Source organism: Agelaius phoeniceus, chromosome 2 (assembly GCF_051311805.1).
Source record: "Agelaius phoeniceus isolate bAgePho1 chromosome 2, bAgePho1.hap1, whole genome shotgun sequence".
Lineage (NCBI taxonomy): Eukaryota > Metazoa > Chordata > Aves > Passeriformes > Icteridae > Agelaius > Agelaius phoeniceus.
The window spans coordinates 15,783,362-15,805,778 of NC_135266.1; the positions used below are offsets into that span (position 1 = coordinate 15,783,362).

Consider the following 22,417-nt stretch of genomic DNA (forward strand, 5'->3'; position numbering starts at 1 on the left):
CTGTGATGAGGAGAGGTTCATTAAAACCAGAAGAATGTACCTCCTGTCTTCAGGAAGAGCAAGAAGCATCATTTTTTACTGAAAACTACAGGCTGATCAGCCCCATGTGAACCACTGGAAGATGATGGAACAAATAATCCTGGAGGCCATTTCCAAACACATGAAGGACAAGAAGTTGGGAGTAGTCAGTGTTGATTTATGAAAGGGAAGTCATGTCTGAGCAATCTGTTAAGTCTTCTACCATGAGATCACTGACTTGGTGGAGTGAACATTGTTTATGTTGACTTCAGCAAAGCTTTTGTCACTGTCTCCCATAAGTTGACAAACTGAGGAGGTGCAGTAGAGGTGAGTGGGAAGAAGTGTCTGAAATGCCAGAGGCAAAGGGCAGCAGGAGCTCCAGCTGCAGGCTGGTCCCTGGCAGTGGTGCCTCAGGGGTGGGAGATGGGGCTGCTGCTGCTCAGTGTGTGCAGTGATGAGCAGGAGGCCAGAGAGGAGCAGAGAGGAGTCTGAGCAAGCTGCAGGTGCTGCAAAAGCAGCAAGTGTTTGACTCCCCAGAGGGTGGTGCTGCCATGTGTAGAGGCTCCAAGAGGCTGGAGAAAGGGGCTGAGAGGATGCTCATGAGCAGAGGGAAATGCCAAGTGCTGCAGCTGGAGAGGAATAAGCCCAGGCAGAAGTACAGGCTGTGCCTGGGGGTCTGGGGAGCAGCTTTGTGGAGAAGGGCCCAGGGATGCTGGTGGATGTGAAGCAGAGCAGGAGGCAGCAGCGTGTGCTTGTGCAGGGGCAGCTGCTGGCTGCCTGGGCTGCTTTAGGCAGAGTGCTGGGAGCAGGAGGATCCTTCTGCCCTTCTCCTTCCTGGTGAGGCACCTTTGGAGTTGTGTGTCCAGTTCTGGGCTCTCAGGTCCAAGGGAGAGATGGAGAGAGCAGAGTGAGTCCTGTGCGGGGCCATGAAGGTGGTTGAGGGACTGGAGCCTGTGACATGTGGGGAAGGTCTGAAAGAGATGGGACTGTTCAGTCTGGAGAAGAGAAGGCTCAGGCTGATATTATTGATTTGTCTGAAATAATTTTTAATTTTAAGGATGATCAAACACTGGAATTTCCTTGAGATCTCACTGGAATCCTTTGAGATACTCAAAGCTTGGCTGCATAAGGCCCTGAGCAATCTGTGCTTTGGCAGTTTCTGCATTGTTAGGGGATTGTCTATAGAGGTGCCTTCCAACCTCAAAAACTGTGATTTAGGCAGTGGTTAGTGGTTGGTACTGCAGGTGCAAGCTGATAATAAATGAAGTACAAATGGGGCTGTCCTGGAACTTCTTCAGTCTAACATCTTTATTGAATACTGGAGAAGGCAGTGGAGTGCACTCTGCTCATATCTGTGAATTCTACCAAATTGGTGGAACAGTTCATGTGTTAAAGAGCGAAGGGACCTGAATCTAGAAGAGCTCTGATTGTCTAGCTTGGACAAGAGAAATTGGGAGGTCCTAATAGCAACCTTACAAAGCTTACAAGTAAATTATCAAGAAGATGGAGTTATGCCCTGCAGTGGACGCTGGGGCAACAAGATCAGTGGGGGAAAACTGATACAAGAAAGGCTCCAACAAACTGTAGAGAGAAAACCTTTTTCCCAGTCAAACAATGGAGCAGATTCTACTGCATCCCCTACCTGCCTCTGTAGGAGGAGGTTGGAGGATTTCAAGACCCATGTGGCAAAAGCCCTGAGTAACCTGGTTTGACCTCACAGCTGGTCCTGCTTTGAACACAAATCTGAACTAGAGATGTGAAGTCCCTCTCAGCCTGCATGACTCTGATTTTTCAGCTAAGTTTCACTGGTAAATTTTTCATGTTCAGTTTTCCTGTCAGCTTACAGTGTGTGGTGCCAGTCTTTCTCTTTTGCTGTTCATTATGTAGTTTAGCAGGCCTCTTGTAAACTGGCTTTACAATGGTTTTTGACTTCACAGATGAAGTAATAGAGGAATATTACAAGCCATAAACTTGTGGCTGGTATGTATCCAAAAGTCAGAACACTGCTTTAGCTATGACTTGCAGGCTCTGGGGGAGGGATGGAGATATTCAGCATTGTGACTGTGTGACATTTTGGGGGTGGAAAGAAGTAATTCTGATTTCCTGTCAACTTAATTCAGTTTAGTATGCAGGGTTTGTTATTCAGGCAGAACCTTTTTGCTGCCTGTGGTGTAATGGTTGGCTTTGCTTTGTGAGCTGGTATTGCCTGCTTGCAGGCTGGAGCTTGCAGGGTTTACATGGCACAGTCATTTGATGCCTGATACTATTTCTCACTTTGCTGTTTCAATGGTTGCAGTGCTAAGTGTTTGCTGGGAAATCTTTGGATGAGCTTTTCCACTGAAGAAAACAGGAATAAGTTTTACAGATATGGCTGTCCAGACCTCACCAAACTGGCCAGTAAATGTTTGATGAACCACTAAATGTAACTATGGCTTCCATGTTGAGTACCACAGGTGTATTATTTTTGATTTTCTGAAGGAATTTTTCTGTCGTTATGACTTCCTTAATTCTCTAAAGAGACTTGCTTGTGTGTATGGTTTCAAAAGATGGGGTGACTTCTTGGGAAAAGACAGACATGCCATGTAATGGTAGCAAGCTTATAATGCTTATAACTCTGATAAGAGACATTCAGAGCAGTAGAAGTATTTAATCTTAATTCTTTGATGCATAATCACAAGTGAAAGTAAATATTCTGTCTTTGATGAAACCCTGTGAGGGCATGTTCATGCAGCAAAGCTTTGCATTTCTATATAAACAGCAGTCAAAATCATCATGATGAAAAAAATTCTTGTTAAATACATTTTAGATTGATAATGATGTATTTAGCAAGGTAGTGGCAGTGGTTGGGATGCTTATGAATTTGAGAACCTTTACATATTTATTTCCACATAAAATAAAATGCTTTGAAAGCCCTGTGAACAAAAGGTAAAACTTTGTCCAAGAAACAAAAATAAACTTCGTAATGCTGCCAGAATTAATATTGCTGAAGCATAACAAATTGATTTCCTTTAAAAAATAAAGAAAAAGCATGTTGCCTTAACCATGATGGGTTTCTTGTGTGTTTTTTCACTTTGGCCTCTCTTGTAGCAGGCACCCACAGAACATTACCATTGCATGTTGCCTCTTTGATGTACTCTCTTAGTTAAGCTGAATATATTACTTTCACTGAGAATATATGATTGCATTGGTGTTTTCTAATGCCTTTGAAAGCCAGGAAAGCTTAAATGTAGTCAATAATTGTGCATATGTGTGCTTCTTTTTTAGTGGAGGCGATAGTGGAGTTTGACTACAAAGCTCAACACGATGATGAGCTGACAATCACTGTAGGTGACATAATCACCAATATCAAGAAAGATGATGGAGGCTGGTGGGAAGGACAGCTCAAAGGCAGAAGAGGTTTGTTCCCTGACAACTTTGTAAGAGTGAGTACAAAGTGGAACTGTTCTTGTGTTGTGTGTATAAGTTAAATGTACTGTGCTGTTCAGGCTAAATATCAGCCTTTATGTCATTATATCTCTTATATCCAAAACCATAATATATTGCATATACACATGTATTGTGTATACCCATATATTGCATATTTATAATGCAATGTTCTATTGAGACAATGTTGCAAAGAAAAGATTACTTGCTTTGCAAAGACTGAAAATAAAAGAAGCTACACCTACATTTCTCTGGTGTTCAGTAAAAATACTTGACTTTGTGGTCTGAGTACAAACTGGTTATTCTAGAGCTTATAGGCCATTGTATTTTAAATATTTTGTTTTCTCTGTAACAGATTCTGCTTTTCCTGAGTGTTTTCTTAGGTTTTATAGAAGTTATTTTGGTGAATATTTATTCCTGGCTAAACTAGTTGAGAATTACTAGATTTCTCCATACAGTTCCCTATAAAAACCTTTTTAAAAAACATTAATTTGTATTCACTTAATATATCAAATAACTTGCAGTAATCCTTGTTTTAGGACAACCATTCATAGGTTTGGAAAGAAATCATAATTTTTACTGGGCATCTGTGTTTGCACACATATGTCTGCACATGTGAAGCCAGCTATTAGTACCTCTGGGCCTCCTTGATTTGTCATTGCCGACCTAGGCTGTTAATTTCCATAAGTCTCCATAAACCTGGCTCTCCACTATGGAAAAGAGACCAAGAACTACAATAATTTACATACATTTTATGTTACTCTTTTAGTACAGCTCCTGAGGATCCTTGGTACTTTCGCTTTTCTAAGGGTATAAGTGTCCTTTTTTTTTTTTTTTTTTAAAAGTTCTTCTAACTGTGTAAGCCTGTTGTGTGTTTAGGCATATGGACACAATGAAGTAATTCCATTTTGCTTCCATAGTGCTGCATATGTCCAGGTAGCTGGGGGAAGTGGCTGGCTGTGAGTTCAGCCAGCCCATAGCAGGGGGTGTGGGGGTGGACAGGGAGCCTCAGGGGTTTCTGGAGGGGTCAGCACACACCCTGATCCTTGCTCCTGTCCTTGGAAAGAAGGAGCAGCTCTGTGTGTGTCAGGCGGCAAAAACCAGGAGTGTCGCAGACATCTTTCATGAAAAATCCTTTCTTAGGATTTTTCCTTGTGAGAAGCTGCAGTTTCAAGAACTAAAGTAAACAATGGTTATCTGCTGCTGTGGAATGCAACAGGTAGACCCATGATTGGTCTCCTGTAGGTGTTTAGATTTCTTGACCACTCATGGCAGAGCTGGCTCTTGCTCTGTCTGAGACACAGATCTTTGTTATTCATTCCTTTTCTATTCTTAGCTTAACTAGCTTCTCAAGAAACCTTTTCCTTTCTATTGCTTTTTAGTATAGTCTAATGTAACATATATCATAAAATAATAAATCAAGCCTTCTGATCATGGAGTCAACATTCTCGTCTCTTCTTCATCCTGAAAACCCTTGTGACCACAGTCACACAGGAGCAAGACTGGGTCTCAATGAGATGAAAGGGCATGGTTGAGGACAATGAATAATCTGGGTTTTGCTTATCTCTGAAAATACACATTTTGAGCTAGGGGGAAGAAACTGTTTTGGGATTCATTGTGTATTGGTAATATTTTTCTGATTAAACTCTGGTGAACTGTGGGACAAATGCAGACTTCCTCTACGCTTTTTCCTGGTTGATATTTTAAATTTGCTGCTGATTTTAGGAGGTGTTGGATTTAGTGTTCTAAACAAATGCAGCCTATGAATGTCTGCTATGGGAATATAATAATCAAAAGATTTGTAAGTCGATACCATTAATACCTAATTTTAAGGCCTCTTTTTTCCAAAATTATTTCAAGCTGTGGCATCCTGTCACATAATTGAAATATAAATAGCTTTTTCTTAATAGAAAGTTCTAAAACAACAGTAAATGGTTTAGGTTTTTTTCTTCTCATGAAATACCACTCCCTGCTCTTTCCTTCCTGCCTTTTTTTTTTTTTATCAACATCCAGGGCTGTTTTCTAAACAAGTAAAAACCACATTGTGTTCAAGCTGAGGATGAGGAAGAATTTAAAATCAAAGCTGTTTTTCATAGCCAAGCATTTTCTCTCTAAACTAGGCAAGATGGAGTAGAAGATGCACACTTAAAGTAGAGTTAGTTTATGAATCTCTTGAGTGAAAACTTTCATTTTTCTTGTTTTCCTTGTGTAAATCTCCTAGATGGAGAAATATAGTCAAAACAGCAGTCCTATTAGAAAACTTGTTGCGCATAATCACTCTGCCCGGTAAGATTATAAGTAACTGTGAATTTCTCTTGATGATGGAAAATTTTTTAACAACTGAATGCAGTCAGTTCGTGCCCCATTGGCAAAGTGTGTGTCAACAAAGTAACAGAGAAGCTGGCAAAAAGGGATGCTACAGACAAGTAATGGACTTGAATGCTACTCCAAATTCCTATTTCTTATCAAAATTGGTTCTAAGAGTAGTTGAGACAGTTATTCAAAGGTTAAAACCTACAAATTAAATTCTTGAAGTACTTTGCATTCCACCTTCAAGAGGTAGGATTAATTTCTTATGGACAAGAGCTTTTTCTCCCTGTGATTTTATTTTCTTTTGAATAAATTCATGATGACGTTCCAAATAAACTGTTGGGGTTTGCAAAAATTGAATGTTTGGGCTGAAACGAAATAATGGAATTAACACTGTAAAGAGTACTGAATGGTTTCTGCCAACATTTCTGCACAGATTCTGGAAGTCAAGTTTGGAAGAAAAGAAGTAGAAATCAGAAATGAAAAAATTAGAGAAATGCAATATATTGGAATGTTTATGAAAAGACGTTTATTTCAAGTGTTACTTAAGAAATAAATCCCCCGTATTTTTCAAGGGAATGTGAAATAAATTGTGAATATGCAAAAGACTCTTGGAGTTGCCTATAGTAAAAGCGTTTTTAAATTTCTTGGAATAGATGCAAATTATGAGACCATTGAAGAGGAGTTGTCTGAAGACAGATGTGAGACAGAAAGAGGAAAGGGGAGGTAGCAATGATATACGTGAAGTACATACGCAGTTATTTTTTTTCAAGGGACTTTCTCTACGAAGTTGTAGCAGAGGTGCTTCCTGTTCTTGAATCTACAAAACAACTGCTTTGAATTTTTTGTGTATTTATAAATATAACGACGAAAAAGACGGATTCATACCCTTCTTAGGCTCTGAAATTCAATATGCAAAGCGTAACAGAAAAGGTATTTGAAATTTGTTTTCTGTTTCTTTTTTCATTGCCTAGTAGTCTGCGGCTACGGCCACTCGAAAGATTTTGAGGAAAAAGTTTGTTTAAATATGAGAAAAATCTTTGGTCTCTCTTCAAGATCTAACTTAGCTCTTCAACACTTGGAAGATGCCTACTTTTGCTAGAGATAATGGTGCCGAATGTATCATAAGAAATGTATGAAATTGTATCTGGTTGTTGTCTTCTGTTTTCTTTCAGTTTTTCAGGCAGAGAAATAGAAGTAGGAATGGAGAATTATGTATTGTTCCTGGTGTCTGTTTTAATTCTCAGTTATGCAGCTGACAAAGAGGAGGTATCAGGTGTGATTGCAGTATTGTTCATTTATATGATATAAAGTTGGTTTTCGATGTCTTTCTAGCTTGAAAACTTCAATTTGAGATGGATGCTCTGCAGTGTAAACTGTTTGTAAGTGTGGCGGCGTCTGAGACAGACTTTGCTGATGGCGGGTGGAGATGTAGAAAGCAGGAAACTGGTGCAGAGCCATTCTTGCTGGCTTGAATTTTCAAAGTCAATTCTGTGTGGGATTGAATAGCGTTACACTGGTAAACTGAATCTGCTGCATGTAGCAACCTGAAAGCTTCTCTGTACTCCAGAGGACTTGCCAATATTACTAGCAGAGTTGGAGAGGTAAATTTATCTCAAGCAGGAAGTGTAGTGTAGTTGTTTTTGGAATTCTGGTGTATATTGTGTTTTAGAATCAGTGAAACAGGGCAGGGATTTGTGTAACTGTAGTGCTGCCTCGGGTCAGAAAAGCAATCTGGATTTCTTGTTATGTAAGCAGAATACAATCTTTAAATAGTGCACATTAGTTGTAGGATGTCAAAGATGTTCATGCTGAATCATGGTACAGATCCTTATCTGTTGCTTGTTATTTAATTTTCTTCTTTGTATTTGTTTGTTTTTATCACAACCAGCCAGAGGTTGTGGAGGGATTGTGAGTGATTTCTTGATGAGACCCTTGTGCTTGTTACACATCCCTACCTATCTCTGTTCATGCTTTCATAAAACTTTTCATAAAGCATAAAGAGGTAATGTGCACATGCAGGGGCCCTTTGCAGCTGAATTTTTGCTCCTGGGCAGGAAAAGAGAATATTTCCCATGTCTGAGAACACTTTGGTTCTGCTTGGTACCTGCCAGGGCAGAGAGCTGCCAACTCCTGCTGTCCTTCCCTGCTGCTTTCCTCAGCCCTTTGCAATCTCTGGCACTCTGGAACCTCCTGCCCTTGCTCTGGGGTTTGTAGGTTCTTAGGGCCACCACTGCCCTCCTCAGCAGCCTGAGTACTGTCACTTAAGTGATGTCTGGGTCAGCTTTGCCTCAGTCAAAGCCACTTGTCATGAGCTTAGTCCCCATACAGGCCACACACTTAAGAGTTGGACTTGATCCCTATGGGTCCCTTCCAACTCAGAATATTCCATGATTCTGGGGGAGTGGTGGCATTAGCAGAGGCACTGAGGTTATATGCAGACTGGGGAAATTATTTCTGTCAGTACCTAAAAAGATAACTTGCTTTATGGGTCAGTGAATTGTTATGCTGGGGTACTTTTGATTCTTTTGATTTGGTTTTTTGGTGTTCTTTTTTGTTTCTTCTTTTTACACACTTGGCAGGAATTTGCTCAATTTGCTTTTTCTTTTGTTGTTTTTGGAAATCTTACTAGAATACTGTCTACATATTCGTTTTCAGGAATTGTTTTAGATTGTGGGATCCTAACTGAATGAGAGTCTGGAGTACTAACTAACTCCTAATTCCAAGTTTTGGGTATGGCCATTAAACTTGCTATACTTATGATGAAATGCAAGGAAATATAATCAGGTGCAAATGTTGTCTCTGAGGTTTTGTTCCTGTCAACAGCAATCAAGATTTTATGAGAAGAAAAGTAACATCATAGACCGTAATTATTTATTATTGCTGCTGTTATTACTCTTACAATGGTGAAAGCAAAACTAGTAAAACAAAGTGTTTCCCCCTTTTCCAGCCCATCTCTTCACAAAGACACAGATTGACCAAGATTGTCTTGTGCCAGTCAATAACCTGTGACTTGGCTGTGTTCCCTGCTCTGAGGGAACTGAGCCCAGAGCAATGGCAGCACTCGGGGCTGTCCTGGCTGCCCAAGGTGTGGTGACAAACGATGTCACACCTCAACCTGTTCATCTGCATTCAGAGGAGGTGAGGGAGCTCCAGGGAGGCAGCAGCCCTGGGTGCTTGGCCTGGAAGTGAACTGCAGCTCCCTGGCAGTGAGGGAGGGAGGCTCTGTCCCTTGCCCGTGTCTGGAGCTGGTGCTGTTCCCAGCCGGATGGACGCGTGCTCAGGGCAGGCAGCACCATGGAGCCCGTACGTTTACCAGGGGAGCAAGTGAGCGTTTGGCTGGCCTGTGGTGACCACTCTGTTGGATGTGGTTGGATGGCAGGCTTAGAAGGGAGGGGTTACTCAGGGGAGTGTGGGGGTGTGGAAAAGAGGAAAGATGGTGGTGGTTTGGGTCTGTCTGGGTGTTGTGTGGGAATTTAGTGAAGTATGTGAAAGTACGAGTACGTGCAGCAGTCGTGTAGTGACGCACAGTAATGGGAAGCTTCAGTGTTGAGATGTTTACTCAGTGACTAGTACATTATATTGCAAAAAGTAACCTTCTGAAAAGAAAGTGGCTTACTTGTAATTATATACTGATAGGACTGATAGAAATTCTGCCATGGATTCAGCTCCTCCAGTGGCAGGGGGAGTTGAGCTAAATGATCTTTGCGGTCCCTTCCATCCTCTAACCATTCTGTGATTTTATGAGATCCCTGAATTTGAAAACAAAATTTATTGGTTTTCATTTTTTATGCAATGTAAATGCCGAGGTCTAAAACCATTCTTATTTAAATACACATTTTACTGCTTTACTAATGGAGTTAATGTAGGTATTATCAATTAATATACAAAGGAGACTCAATTGTTTCCTTTCTTGCTCAGATTGTTTTTCATAGTCTTAAGAAAACGTCAGTACAGCATTTCAGTTTAAAAAATGCTGTTGTTTAACTTGTAAATCACAAAGACTCTAATTTGGGAAGCAAATACTATTTTTTCTTTCTTTCCTTCCTGAAACTCCAAGCCATGAGGAGAATCTGATCAGAGATTGAAACAAGAGCCCAACATGTCATCTAGAAGTCATCTTTTCAAATATATAATTTCTTTGGAGCTATAACATAATAATTCTTTAAGGTAGCTTCAATTTATTCAGAACTTAGTTATATATTATTATTTGAAATGTGTGTTATACAGAGAATTCAATGTGGTTTTGGCAATAGCCTCTTAAAGTAGTCATAAGGAATTATAGAATTGGCAGGATTAGATGGTTCTCAGCATTTCTCCAACCTAGTCCTAAAAGCTTGTGAGGCAAAGAGAAGGTACAAAAAAAAGTATAAATTTATATTGTGTCTTCCCTGAAATCAGTTTTCTTTTCTTTTCCCCCCCCTCTGGCAACCTTACAAGCTCCGGATGTTTTTATTTTCTCTGTAGATTGTGTGTGGGTGGATATGTTAGTAATCCATGTATTTTGGTCTGATTCATTTTCACGCTTGGCCTGGCAATTGTTTTTCTGTTGGAGGAGGCTGCTGTGAGAAACTCTTCTCTGTAGCTAGAATCTGTAGAGGCCCTTAGCAGCATTTGCATACAAATGTCTTGCAAAGCATACTTCTACAGTTATGGATTTGAAGGTAGTACAGCTGTGTATCTGATTTTTCCTGACAGGACCAAAAACCTCATTAAAATTCTTAAAACACAAGCTCCTAGAAATTGAATTGCAGCTCACTCTCACTGCTGTTTGGAGCTAATGTGAGAATACTTGTCAATACTTCTACATTCTTTGCAGTTTAATTACAAGAGCACTCAGATGGATTCCTTCAAGTTTAGAAAAGAAACTTTCATGAAGTTTAAATGAGTATTCTGAAAGCCTGTGGAGTATCTACAGCATTTAATAGTCATAATGATGAAAGGTTGTGCTTCAGCCTTAGTCTGCCAAATAGTGCATTTACATAGAACAATACAGCCTGTATCCAGACTTCATCCACTGATTGTCTTTTAGTTTATATTACTTAAGAATTAACAGTAACAGTAAGAAAGAATGAAGATGAGAGCAACAGGGACATGTGGGGAAAAAGAAGAAAGCTATCAGAGATAGCTTGCTGCTATAACTACTGCTGCCATGACTTAGTGATACTCTAGTTCTGTTATTTATTAACAGTACTAACTCTACACTGTTATTTATTAACAGTAAATATGTGTGTGTATGTGGGATTTGTTTAGTGGTGTTGATTTTTAATTTATTTGGATTTTCATTGTTGTATTTAGGTTTTACTTTTATGTATGGAATTGCTGTTTTTTTCTGAAGTATCATGTGTAGACCATGTAACAGTTTTCATGTTTTTGTAAAGTGAATATTAACTGGAATGACAAACTACTTGCACTGTTTGCTATTGGAAGTAGTATTTGACTAATTAGGTATCTGTATTCTGTTCCTGTAAGTGCTGCAATTTCCTCCTAGAATCTTTTGGGAACTGTTTGGGAAGCTGATGGTGAAGACAGTCCTTAAAGGGTCTGCCATTTCCTGCTGCCACCTAATTATGTACTCTACTAGAATTTCACTGGCACTGTTAATGAAAAGTAAAATTATGATATGACACAGTATATTAGTTTAGGTTTATGAGCAGAACGTGTTGTTCTCTTCAGAGTTGGAAAGAGCCGAGTGTGTATGAGCCTCTTAATCCTGATTTTTTGGCTTTGTTACAGCCAAATAAAATATATCATTGTTTATATATAGGCACTCTAGTTATTCAGTTACCATGGAAAAAGTCAAAGGTGCAGGTAAACGACCATCATGAAATAGGATGGTTATTTAATAGGGTTATTTACTCTGACTTCAGACTTCAGTGATGGATACTTAGTGCCAGTGGTTGTGAAGGGAGGTGGTGAGGGATGGAAGGAAAACAAGTAGAGCATACATTTTAAAAAATAACATTGCTACTTCCCACCCAGGGAGAAGGAACAAGGCAAACCTTTCATTTTTACAGAAAGTGGTAATGACTTTTGCTTTTATTGAATTTTTTTTTAAATGGGAATATCGAGAGAAAAAAATGCATCCCAAGCCATTCAAGAAGGTGCAAGGTGCTGAGTTTATGTATCTGGTGCTTCATAAAACCTTAATTCATCCATTTCCCACTTGGTGAGGACTCACTGCACCTTTTGAAAGATTGAGTCAGTACTTGGTCTTCCAGAGAGCCTGCATTTGCCTTCCCAGAAGCAATAGGCCAGTATTAGCTAAAGCCCTGATTAAAAACACCCTTCCAAAAGATACTGTCTCTAAAGCAGAAACTTCTTTCATAGTTTTCATGACTGCTTCAGGATACAAGCTACTGCCATTATTTTGGCTGATTCCTTACAGCCAGCTTAGCTAAGCCTTGGTTTCCATTTTAAACATGCTTTGGTGTGTTTAGGCTGCCTGATTTATCTGTCAGTATTCACCTATTAATCGATAACACAAACCAAATGAAAATATCTTTTAATACTTTTGGCTGAAAATTATTCTCTTCCTACTTGGAGCCAAGAGCATTACATCATTCAGCTTTGCTTTTGCCAACTTGTTTATCAGCTTTTTGGTAGCTTGAAGGATCTTTTCATTTTTGTTCCCTCACCCCAAGTTTCCCAACCATGGTGCCCCAGGACCCTGCCAGCAGGTGAGCAGACTGCCTGTCCTAGTTCATGGTGCTGTCATATTGTCTGCATGGCACTACAGAGACATGGCTCTTACACTGTCAACATCCATTGCCAAATCACTGGCCCAATGAATGCCTAATAATTAGAAGTAGAAGAAAGTAAAATGCAAATCTTCATGTTTCCTTTATGCTTCCTCAATGTCCCATGGCTCAATTTTATTGTGCTATCAAAATGTAATCTGTTCCTCCTTTAAAAGTTCCTCTAAGTTGACCTGAGTTATTCTCCTTCCAGAATTGAATTAGAGAAATATGAATGGAAAATGCTTGTAATTCAGAGCTACCACATTATCTATCTTGAATAAAAATTAGCTGAAATTCACCCACCAAAAATCTACATGCATGTCTCACTGTATCTTTCAACAAATTTTTAAATTCTCCTGTTTTGTTTTAGATGAGTCTAATTCTAAAAATTAATTGAATAGTTGCTATATAATTTATGTCATGAAATAAACCACTTATAAGTAGAACTACCTGAAATGTAGTGATGTGCAGGTATAGAAGGCCATATGCTCAGGAATTTACTTTTGGTCCCACACAACCTGTGAATTTTGCGACCTTCAGTTGATTTGTAGTGCTATGTGGTGTTCTTGCTGTATTTACCTTTCTCTGACTCTGTTCTTTCACATTGAGAGAACATGAAGACCTGCAGTTGTGAACTTGAGTTGACAGGTTAGAGAACACAGAATATTCCAAGTTGGAAGGGACCCACAAGGATCATGAAGTCCAACTTCCAAGTGAATGGCCCATATGGGGATTGAACCCACAACCTTGGCATTATTAGCTCTCACAAACAGATTGTCACAACTAGTAATAGTCAATTCAAAAGAAAAACTGGTTTATTGCCGATGTTTTGTAAAAGTACAGAATGCTGAAGTTAAAGTAAAATCCTGGAAGGAATTAGGATTTGAATTATTGCACTGTCAGATAAAACTGGATTTTTCCCTGCAGAAGAAAAAAATATGTACTTTGAAACATTTCAGTGGTTCACTGAAGTTGATAGAATGACGAGGACACAACAGTGCTTGTGGAACTGAGCACTGCATTTCATGATTCCTAATTGCTCTGTGATTCTGCACAGAAAACTTTCTAATTTCTGTATTGTTAGCCCACATGTTTTTACTAGGCTGTTTGAACTTCTGCAGCCTGTCAATGTGAAAATTTTTTAGAGGCTAGTCAAACTGGTGGATGCCAGAGGAAAATGTTGAGTAAGAGGAAGGAGAAGAATGACTCGTTAAACTGTAAAATGAAAGCTCTTTCTCAATCTGTAATCCCTTTCCAGGTGTTTTCAGAAGTCCCTATATCTATCTATCTATCTATCTAGATAGATAGATAGATAGATATATGTCCATTCAGTAGGCATGCATGATGTATGTGTGTTGTATGCAGAAATAAACACTGGGTCTAAAACCACAACATACAAGTTAAAGCATAGGAATTTTTTTTTTCAAGAGAGTTTTATTATACAAAATAAAGAAAGAAAAATTTATTCTCTGGTATTCATGAATTCAACCTTTTTTACTCCACTAAGCAATTGTATAAGGATGGGTTTTTTTCTATATGGGGTTTTTTTCTATATGAGAGTTTGCACAAGGAAATACCATGTGTTGCTTGCCCTTCTGAACCCCGGTGATGCTTGCAGTGACACTGCAATATTCATCCCATTTCTTTTTACTGGGATTTTTACCATTGCATTGTTTCCTTAGTGAACATTCAGATATTTAGAAAAGGGTAGTTTTTGTTTGGTCTCTTTAAGGTGAGTATACTGTACTCCCAGTACGTTTTCTTTCAGGCTCACGTGTTTCCATTAGAAGCTGTGCTTCTCTTCCCACTTTCCCACCACACAGCTTCTGTGTGGGTTTCATTTTCTCATGAAGCTGAAACTGGGCATACAAGTTCCAGGGCTGAAGAACTCCTCCAGGGCTTCCTTGCTCATGCCTGGAGTTATTTGTAATGTGTTGGTAACCTGCCTCTCCAATCTCTGTACTGTGCCCTTCTGCTGTCAAATTGCAGCTCCATGACACTGAGCACTGTAAATAATGAGAGAAAATATTAATTACAGCTGTGTTAGAGAAGTATTTCTTTGAAGACTGTTGGATTAGTGGAGGCTTTCTTGGTCATGCTTTTGAGCCTGTCTGTACTGAAATGAGATTCTCGAGTCCTACCATTGAAGAATGTATCTGGAAGGACAGACAGGGAGATGGGATTTGAGTTTTGACAACCAGCAGCACCAGCATTTGCTAATGAGTGCAAATAGATGTGTTTGTTTTCTACTGATGCTTTCAGACATTCATAAAGTGAAAACAGGATTTACAGGGAGAGGCTAAATTACTATCTCTTACTAGATTGCGTTGTTGGAAAAATTTACTTGGCTCCCCTCATCAGATCTGGCAACAAGCAATGAAATGAAAGATAAATACTGGCTACAGGCAATTGTTTTTAGTTAAAGCCAATTAATATTAGCTGGTTAGACTGCTTGAGAGAAAAGGGAAGTTTGCATCCCTGGAGCATGATGCTGAGTAGCAGGGGGAGAGGTAAACTTGAAATGGCATTTTTGGTACTGTGTTGCCATTATAGTGACACTATCATTTTATTGAACTTCATCTCTGAGTAGTAAGATTTTGCATTCCTGCTGCTGTCAGCATGTAAGCAGGACTTGTGAAAAGATGTCACATGTAATGATTCAGTGACAATACAGAGTGATTAACTACAAGTGCTTTTATAAGTGTGCAAAAAAATACACCAACATAATTGTCTGGCAAGGATCCTTTGGTAGCACTAACAGAGGCCTTGATTTTTTTGGTGTTAACAGTGGCCACTTGAAATATTATTTTTGCTTTTTTTCTGAATGGGAGTGCCTTTCAATGAGGAGCAAAAAGCATGAGATAATACAAAAACCAAATTGTTCTTTGTGAACGTTATGGATGAACAACCTCACTTGTGATAGGAACTTGCACCTCCTGCTCTGGTGCTCTTTCCTGGTTATAAGGGTGTTAGTGTGAAGTATTGCCAGGGAGCTCCTGCCATGCAGCATCTCTACAGCCAAGAGTTGCTGCTCCAGGGCCATCTAGTCAAACCCTGCACAGCAAGCAAACAGGCTGTACCAGTGAGAGCTCAATCAGCTAAACCAGTGCAGTCAGTGGCAGGGGCTTCTGCTGGTTCAATTGCTAATCACCCCCTAGTCTTCCTGCTTCAGCTATGCTGCAGAAGTTTGCAAATAGGTACCATTTTAGGAAATTCCACTTTGGTTGTTTAACACATATAGCACATTGTTGCACTGTAGTGTTTTCCTTTTTTTTTTTTTCCCTTCTTTTGTATCTTTGTCCTCCTCTCTAAGGAATTTTCAACTATGCCTTAGTTATATGTACCTGCTCTTGGATACAGTCATTACCACCTGCCTCTCTTGGAAGAAAGAAGTTTAAGGTTTGAATTCTGTGACTGGAAGAGAGTAGTTAATATTCAGATTTTATTCTCATGTGAAAAGGTTAGAATGAAGTCATGGAAGCTGTGCAAGGTACTTGGACAGCATTTAATATCCAAATAAATGCTGCTTTTTCATAAAACCATTAACTTCTGGTTTTGTGTTCAACTGTTAGCAGATGAGACAACTGGAAAGGAGTGATTGAACAGTTTCTCTAGCATTTTTTAAAGTGAAAAGGATACCTACAGGGTATCAGGAAAAGCTTCTTTAAGATGAACACATAGTAAGCTAACTTCACTGTACAGATCATTACAGGAAATACAGCTAAGGCACCAAATTACATTGTTTGAAATGTTAATGAAGCATTTTTGTGCACTGCAGAAACCATAGCTATGCTAGCACAAAACCAAAGTTGTTTTCGGTGGTTGTTGCTTTGCAAACTCCTCTCTGCTGGGTGCTCAAAACCTTGTGTGCAGAGAGAAAAGCTGTACAGCTTGTACTGTGTTAGATTGCTTCCATGCAAGTGGTAACGATGGTGTGACTAACCAAAGCTTGAAGAAGCACAAGTTTGATCAAGAATAAATAGGAAAAACCATTGAAAAATGGGCACAGGACAAACCATGTAAATTCAGGCATCTCAAAAAAAGCAGTGGTCTAATAGCTCCCCACAGGAAAGTTGGATGCTTTATTTATAAAATATAGGGTAATTTTTTAAAATTGTAGTTGCCAGGTTGTATATATGTTCTAAAAATTACATTTTAGTCTCAAAGGTTGTGTTCCAGTTAATCATGGCTGTGTAACAACAAGTGTTAGAATTGCTTGAATAGTTATGTCTTACATGGCTTCATTGCTTATCCTTGAGCTTAGATGAATGCTTGGTCTGCTTTATGATTGACTTCAAAAGTACAGATAGCTTTATTTGCAGTATTTTGGGTTTGGGAAACCTATTTTATTGTCTGAAATGTCATTCAGTAACTCTAGGTCATATCTGCTTCCACAGTATAAAGCATTGTAAAGCATTCTCTATCATCCTGCAACCCAGCCTGATACCTGAAAAACAAGTGTTCTTTTCATTCATACATCATAAAGAGAGTGTAGACAGATCTGCTATAATGCCTCATCCAGAAGAAAATCTCAGAGGAGACTAAATTGAGACAGAAAATTGATTTTCTCACAAAGAACCTTGGGCAAGGCTCCTGGGGAATAGCAGAAAGCAAGGAGGAAAAGAAGGAAAAGAAGAAGAATTTGGGGAACTCAGGCTTCATCTTTACTTCCTAGAGGCCATTTCCAAACACATGAAAGACAAGAAGTTGGGAGTAGTCAGTGTTGATTTATGAAAGGGAAGTCATGTCTGAGCAATCTGTTAAGTCTTCTACCATGAGATGACTGACTTGGTGGAGTGAACGTTGTTTATGTTGACTTCAGCAAAGCTTTTGTCACTGTCTCCCATAAGTTGACCAACTGAGGAGGTGCAGTACAGGTGAGTGGGAAGAAGTGTCTGAAATGCCAGAGGCAAAGGGCAGCAGGAGCTCCAGCTGCAGGCTGGTCCCTGGCAGTGGTGCCTCAGGGGTGGGAGATGGGGCTGCTGCTGCTCAGTGTGTGCAGTGATGAGCAGGAGGCCAGAGAGGAGCAGAGAGGAGTCTGAGCAAGCTGCAGGTGCTGCAAAAGCAGCAAGTGTTTGACTCCCCAGAGGGTGGTGCTGCCATGTGTAGAGGCTCCAAGAGGCTGGAGAAAGGGGCTGAGAGGATGCTCATGAGCAGAGGGAAATGCCAAGTGCTGCAGCTGGAGAGGAATAAGCCCAGGCAAAAGTACAGGCTGTGCCTGGGGGTCTGGGGAGCAGCTTTGTGGAGAAGGGCCCAGGGATGCTGGTGGATGTGAAGCAGAGCAGGAGGCAGCAGCGTGTGCTTGTGCAGGGGCAGCTGCTGGCTGCCTGGGCTGCTTTAGGCAGAGTGCTGGGAGCAGGAGGATCCTTCTGCCCTTCTCCTTCCTGGTGAGGCACCTTTGGAGTTGTGTGTCCAGGTCTGGGCTCTCAGGTCCAAGGGAGAGATGGAGAGAGCAGAGTGAGTCCTGTGCAGGGCCGTGAAGGTGGTTGAGGGATTGGAGCCTGTGACATGTGGGGAAGGTCTAAAAGAGATGGGACTGTTCAGTCTGGAGAAGGCTCAGGCTGATGTTTTTAAGTGTCTGAGTACGTGATGTGTTGGAGTACAGAAAGTGGAGCCAGATTCCTCCTGGCAGTAGACAGTAGAAGGAGGAGAGACAGTGGGTATGAATTGAAATACAGGAAAATCTTTTAAACATAAGAGAAAATGTTTGAGCTTGGCCAGCCACTGGAATTAACAGCCAGCTGAACACAGCCTTGGGTATCCTGCTCTCACTGACCCTGCTCTAAGCCAGTGCGTTGGACCAAGCCATCTGCAGAGCTGCCTTCCTGCCTTGGCCATTCTGTCAGCCTGTAAAAGCAATCAGTTGGATCACAGGACTTTGGCTCAACAGGGATCACTCAGCTATGGAGTAGTAAACAGGAGAGTTAGTAGAAGTACAGGACACCTAGAGACTCTATCTTGAGAGTAAGCAATGCCTTTTCTGTATAATCAAGTTAAGTGTTGGTTATAGTTTCCACTTCTAATTATAACTACATGCTTTTTATTTCAATGAGCAACATTTTTCACACTGCAATTAAAAATATGCCTACGCACACACATGCACTTATGCCAAGAATGAAGAAGGAGGTTTTAGTAACATTATGAAATTATGATTCTTAAAGCATTTGAATGGGCTGAGTGAACTGTGCCTCTAGTTGATTTTTTTTTAAACAATACCTAGCTTTCTTCAGGCTATACTTTTATGTGCGTCCCTTTTCGTCCCTCATTATTTCTCCCATATGTCACAATTTCTGAAGTGACCTTTAACTGTGAAGAGATAAGTTCTTAATTTATAAGTCATAAGTAACTCTTTGTGAAAGTAGGCATCTACAGAGAGCATCCATATTCTGTGAAAGGCAGCAATACAAATTCAGGACTTGCCTGATGTAAAATTGTCTGGGGGGAGAAGAGTGGTTAAAGGTAACTGCTGAGAAAACTTGCAAACAAAGGAATAAAAATATCAGAATATTAATGAATATGGGTCTTCATTGAAGATGTACCTGAGTATCAGGTTACATTATTCACATTACTCAGAGAGGGGAGGGGTGAGGTAACTGCTTAAAGTGTGTGTGTCAGTGTCTGTGTATGGGTTGGTGTAGGAATGAGAGAGCAAGGGCATGGGAGGAGTTTGGAAAACATCCCTTAGGTCTCCCCTTGCTCTTGTAGGCTCCATGTTTCACAATTATGAAGATTCATTGGGTTGTTGCTGTGCCCAGCAAATGCTGCTCGAGAATCTCTTTGCTCTTGTGGTTAGAAATGTTCCTTTACACTTTCTCCTCATCATGTGAGTTAAGGTGGCTTTTTGGGTTTTTCCCCCCCATGGAATTTCATCAATCCTGTTTGCTCTTTGTCCTTGTAAGGTCTTTTCTTTGCTTGAGAAAGTGTGGTAGGGTAGGTTTTCCTTCTCCTGAGAGTACAAGCAGCACTTCTCTGTGTTTTATTTTATACCATGTGCTGGACAGACAAGACATGATAAGGAGTGTTACATTGTAACCCAGATTAAACTTCAGTATTGCACCCTATATTGAGTTTGACTCATCCATTGTCCATTTAATACTTTTTTCTCTCATTTTCAGTAACCTGTGAAGCAATTCATGGGCCTGTATTTGTGAAATGGACTCAAAACTTTGAGAGAAGCAAAGTCTGCGTGGTCTTTTGAAAATCACACAAATTTTTAATATCCTTCTCTATCTACTCAGAATTGCTCAAACTGTCTCTGAAACTCATCTCATGATAAGATTGGGGTTTTTTTCACCTGTACACTAAGGACTGGTTTGAGTTTTTTCATGTCATCGGGGCTGCTTTTCTCTCCTTAGCTACTACACATACAGCTTGGCCTTTTCTCCAAAATGGCTTTTTACTACTTTGCCTGTGGGTAAGAGTGTGTGTTAATTTGTGGACTTTATCTGTCAGCCAGAGAACCAGCTGTGTGCTGTCTGGTAAAGAAGGATGCTGACTGGGATGAGTTTTGTTGAAGAAGTTATACATGGAGTGAATGTTGGGTTTTTCACTTACCTGAAATAGCCTCCATTTCACATTTCCATAGAGCCATGTTTTCCCTACAACCCTTTCTTTTGCTGCTAATTATAATCTTCTCTTATGAGTTCTTACAGCCACAGAATTCCCAAACTCTACAAAGGGGAGAAAAAAGGATTTAATAATTCAGAGATAAAATGATTGAGTGAAAAGGAAAAGAAAAATTATTGTGGAAAAAGAAAAGAAGCTGTGATGTATATGGGGCTTTATATGCCATTGTGGAACTATTTAAATAATTTAGCTGCCAAATGAATCACACTCCTGTTCTGTCATTCATGGAGGGGTCTGATAAGACAGAAGCTTTGTATGAACAGGATGTTTTCAGAACAGGGTGTTTGAGCAGCCCATTCTGTCTTGAAGTAAAAATTATTTTCAGCAGGCATATTCTAAACACATTGTACCTGTGTGAGAGAAGTACAAAAAGCACAAAATCTTGCAGTAGAGTTTTGTGCCTGAGTTCAGTAACACTTGGCAGAGGCCAGCCAGGATAGGAAATTATCTAGATTATATTTAGAAATAGAATATTTGCCTCTCTAGGACAAACTTGTGAGAAACTGGTATTAGCCTTAATTTAGGAAAATAGAGGAACAGTGAAATTATGATAGAGTGGTTAAGGGAGAAGATTGTAATGGCTGGGGTATGTTTGCTGTTCTGAAGAGTTAAAACTGGTGACCTCTGTTAAAACAGATAAAAATAAAGAAATAAAAGGATGGCAAAGAGTAAAAACTTCTGTTGAATTGCTAACAAGGTCTGAATTTAACAAGGGTGATGGAAAGGGAGTGAAGCTGTGGGTTGGGGTTAAAAGGCTTGAATAGGGCACTGTGACCCAGGGTAGTGTGTTGAAAAATGTAAATGTAGTTAAAAAAACCCCAGACAGCACTAAGATGAAAGTGCACTGGAGGGAATGCAGAGTAATGTTCAAGTGCAGGATACCAGCTCTGCTGTGTTTCCTTTTGGGTTTTTGGGTTTGGGTTTTTTGGGTTGTTTGTTTTTCATTTTTCAGGTGTTTTTTCTTCCATTTTCTTCCTCAGTTATCACCCTGCTACTAAGCATGCCCCCATGGCTTTCTCTGCAGACCATAAACACTCTCTGTAAGCCATCCCTACTGCACCTGTTTCACAGAGGTTTGGTATAAAGATGAAGGACAAGTAAAAGTCGATGGAATGCATGGGAAGTTAAGAACTGAAGGCTTGAGGAGCACAATGGCTCTTGGGAGCCACCCCATAGGGCCCTCAGTCTATTTGAACTGAGTTTACCAAGGTTTAATACAGGCAGTGAGGAGTTCCTGGATTTAAAGATCCTGTGACAGTGTGTACTGGCAAAGACAGACATCTGTGTTCATAATAAATTTATATCTTGTGGTGTTTTCAAATTTGCCATGGTGTCTATATATTGATTCCCCCCAAATAGCCTCCTTTGAAACTGCACTAAACTGTGTAATCAAAATCAATTTATTTTATTTTCTTTTTGGTTTTGGGTTTCATTTTGACAGATACTCATCAGCAGTTACTTTATATATCTTTGTTTTATGAAATCTTTCCTTATTGGTGGTTTGCAGTGTTACCTTCATGCATTTGATCTAAAGTTCATATAGTCTAATTTATGGCTCCCTTTGGATTGCACTGCCTATTGCTAATCATAAACTGCATATTTTTCAATTTACACTGTTTGAATATTTTAAAATTTAACTTTGTACATGTGTGTGTGTGTCTTACCTATCTCCAAACCACACTCTGAGTTTTTTCACAGTCTCTAAGGAGAAGCAGAAAAAACTGCAAACTGCATGGACCAATGTTGTCACTTAAACTTACACCCCTATGGAGCTGGTTTATTGCCTTTTTCTTTCTTGAAACCTCACTTTTAAAAATGATATTAATAAGAAATAATTCTAATTGTCTAAGGACAAAATCTTAGAAGTAGAATCAGGTAGATTTGCCTTGCTGTATCAAGGTGAGGTGGCAGAAGGTAGCCCTTTGCAGAGGCTGAGTGTCATTCTGAAGTCTCTTTTCTTCTTTGTGGCAAGTGATATTTAGATCATCTGTCTTGGCTGCATCTAAAGATCAGAGTCAGCTGTGATTTCTTGTGTTTGGGATCCCTGCAAGCAGTACCTCTGGAATGTCCAGGAGGCAGTTCTTGTTCATGCTGATGAATTCCTGCTAGAGCAGCTCAGCATGCCTTTGTTCTGCAGTTGATTATAACAACTTCAGGCCTTAGGGCTGTAAGTGCTCAGCATGTCAAGAACTGAGCACCTGAGTGAACCTTTCTTTCTCCTGAATACCTGGTTAATATCTAATTAACGACCACATTATTTAAAATTGTTTGTGTGTTTATGTCCCTTTCCCTGTAAAACT

At 39.9% G+C, this 22,417-nt stretch overlaps 1 protein-coding gene across 4 annotated transcripts in view; it reads left to right on the forward strand.

Annotated features, from left to right (window-relative positions):
• SH3KBP1 (SH3 domain containing kinase binding protein 1) overlaps positions 1 to 22,417 on the forward strand; it is a 211,907-nt gene that overhangs the window by 21,853 nt on the left and 167,637 nt on the right. For 3 of the 4 annotated variants that reach the window (XM_077172590.1, XM_054628054.2, XM_077172587.1), the window contains exon 2: positions 3,283 to 3,440. In XM_077172590.1, the coding sequence (XP_077028705.1) occupies positions 3,283 to 3,440 (158 nt within the window). The remainder of the gene's footprint in view (positions 1 to 3,282; positions 3,441 to 22,417) is intronic. The other variant, XM_077172595.1, reaches the window with a different exon arrangement.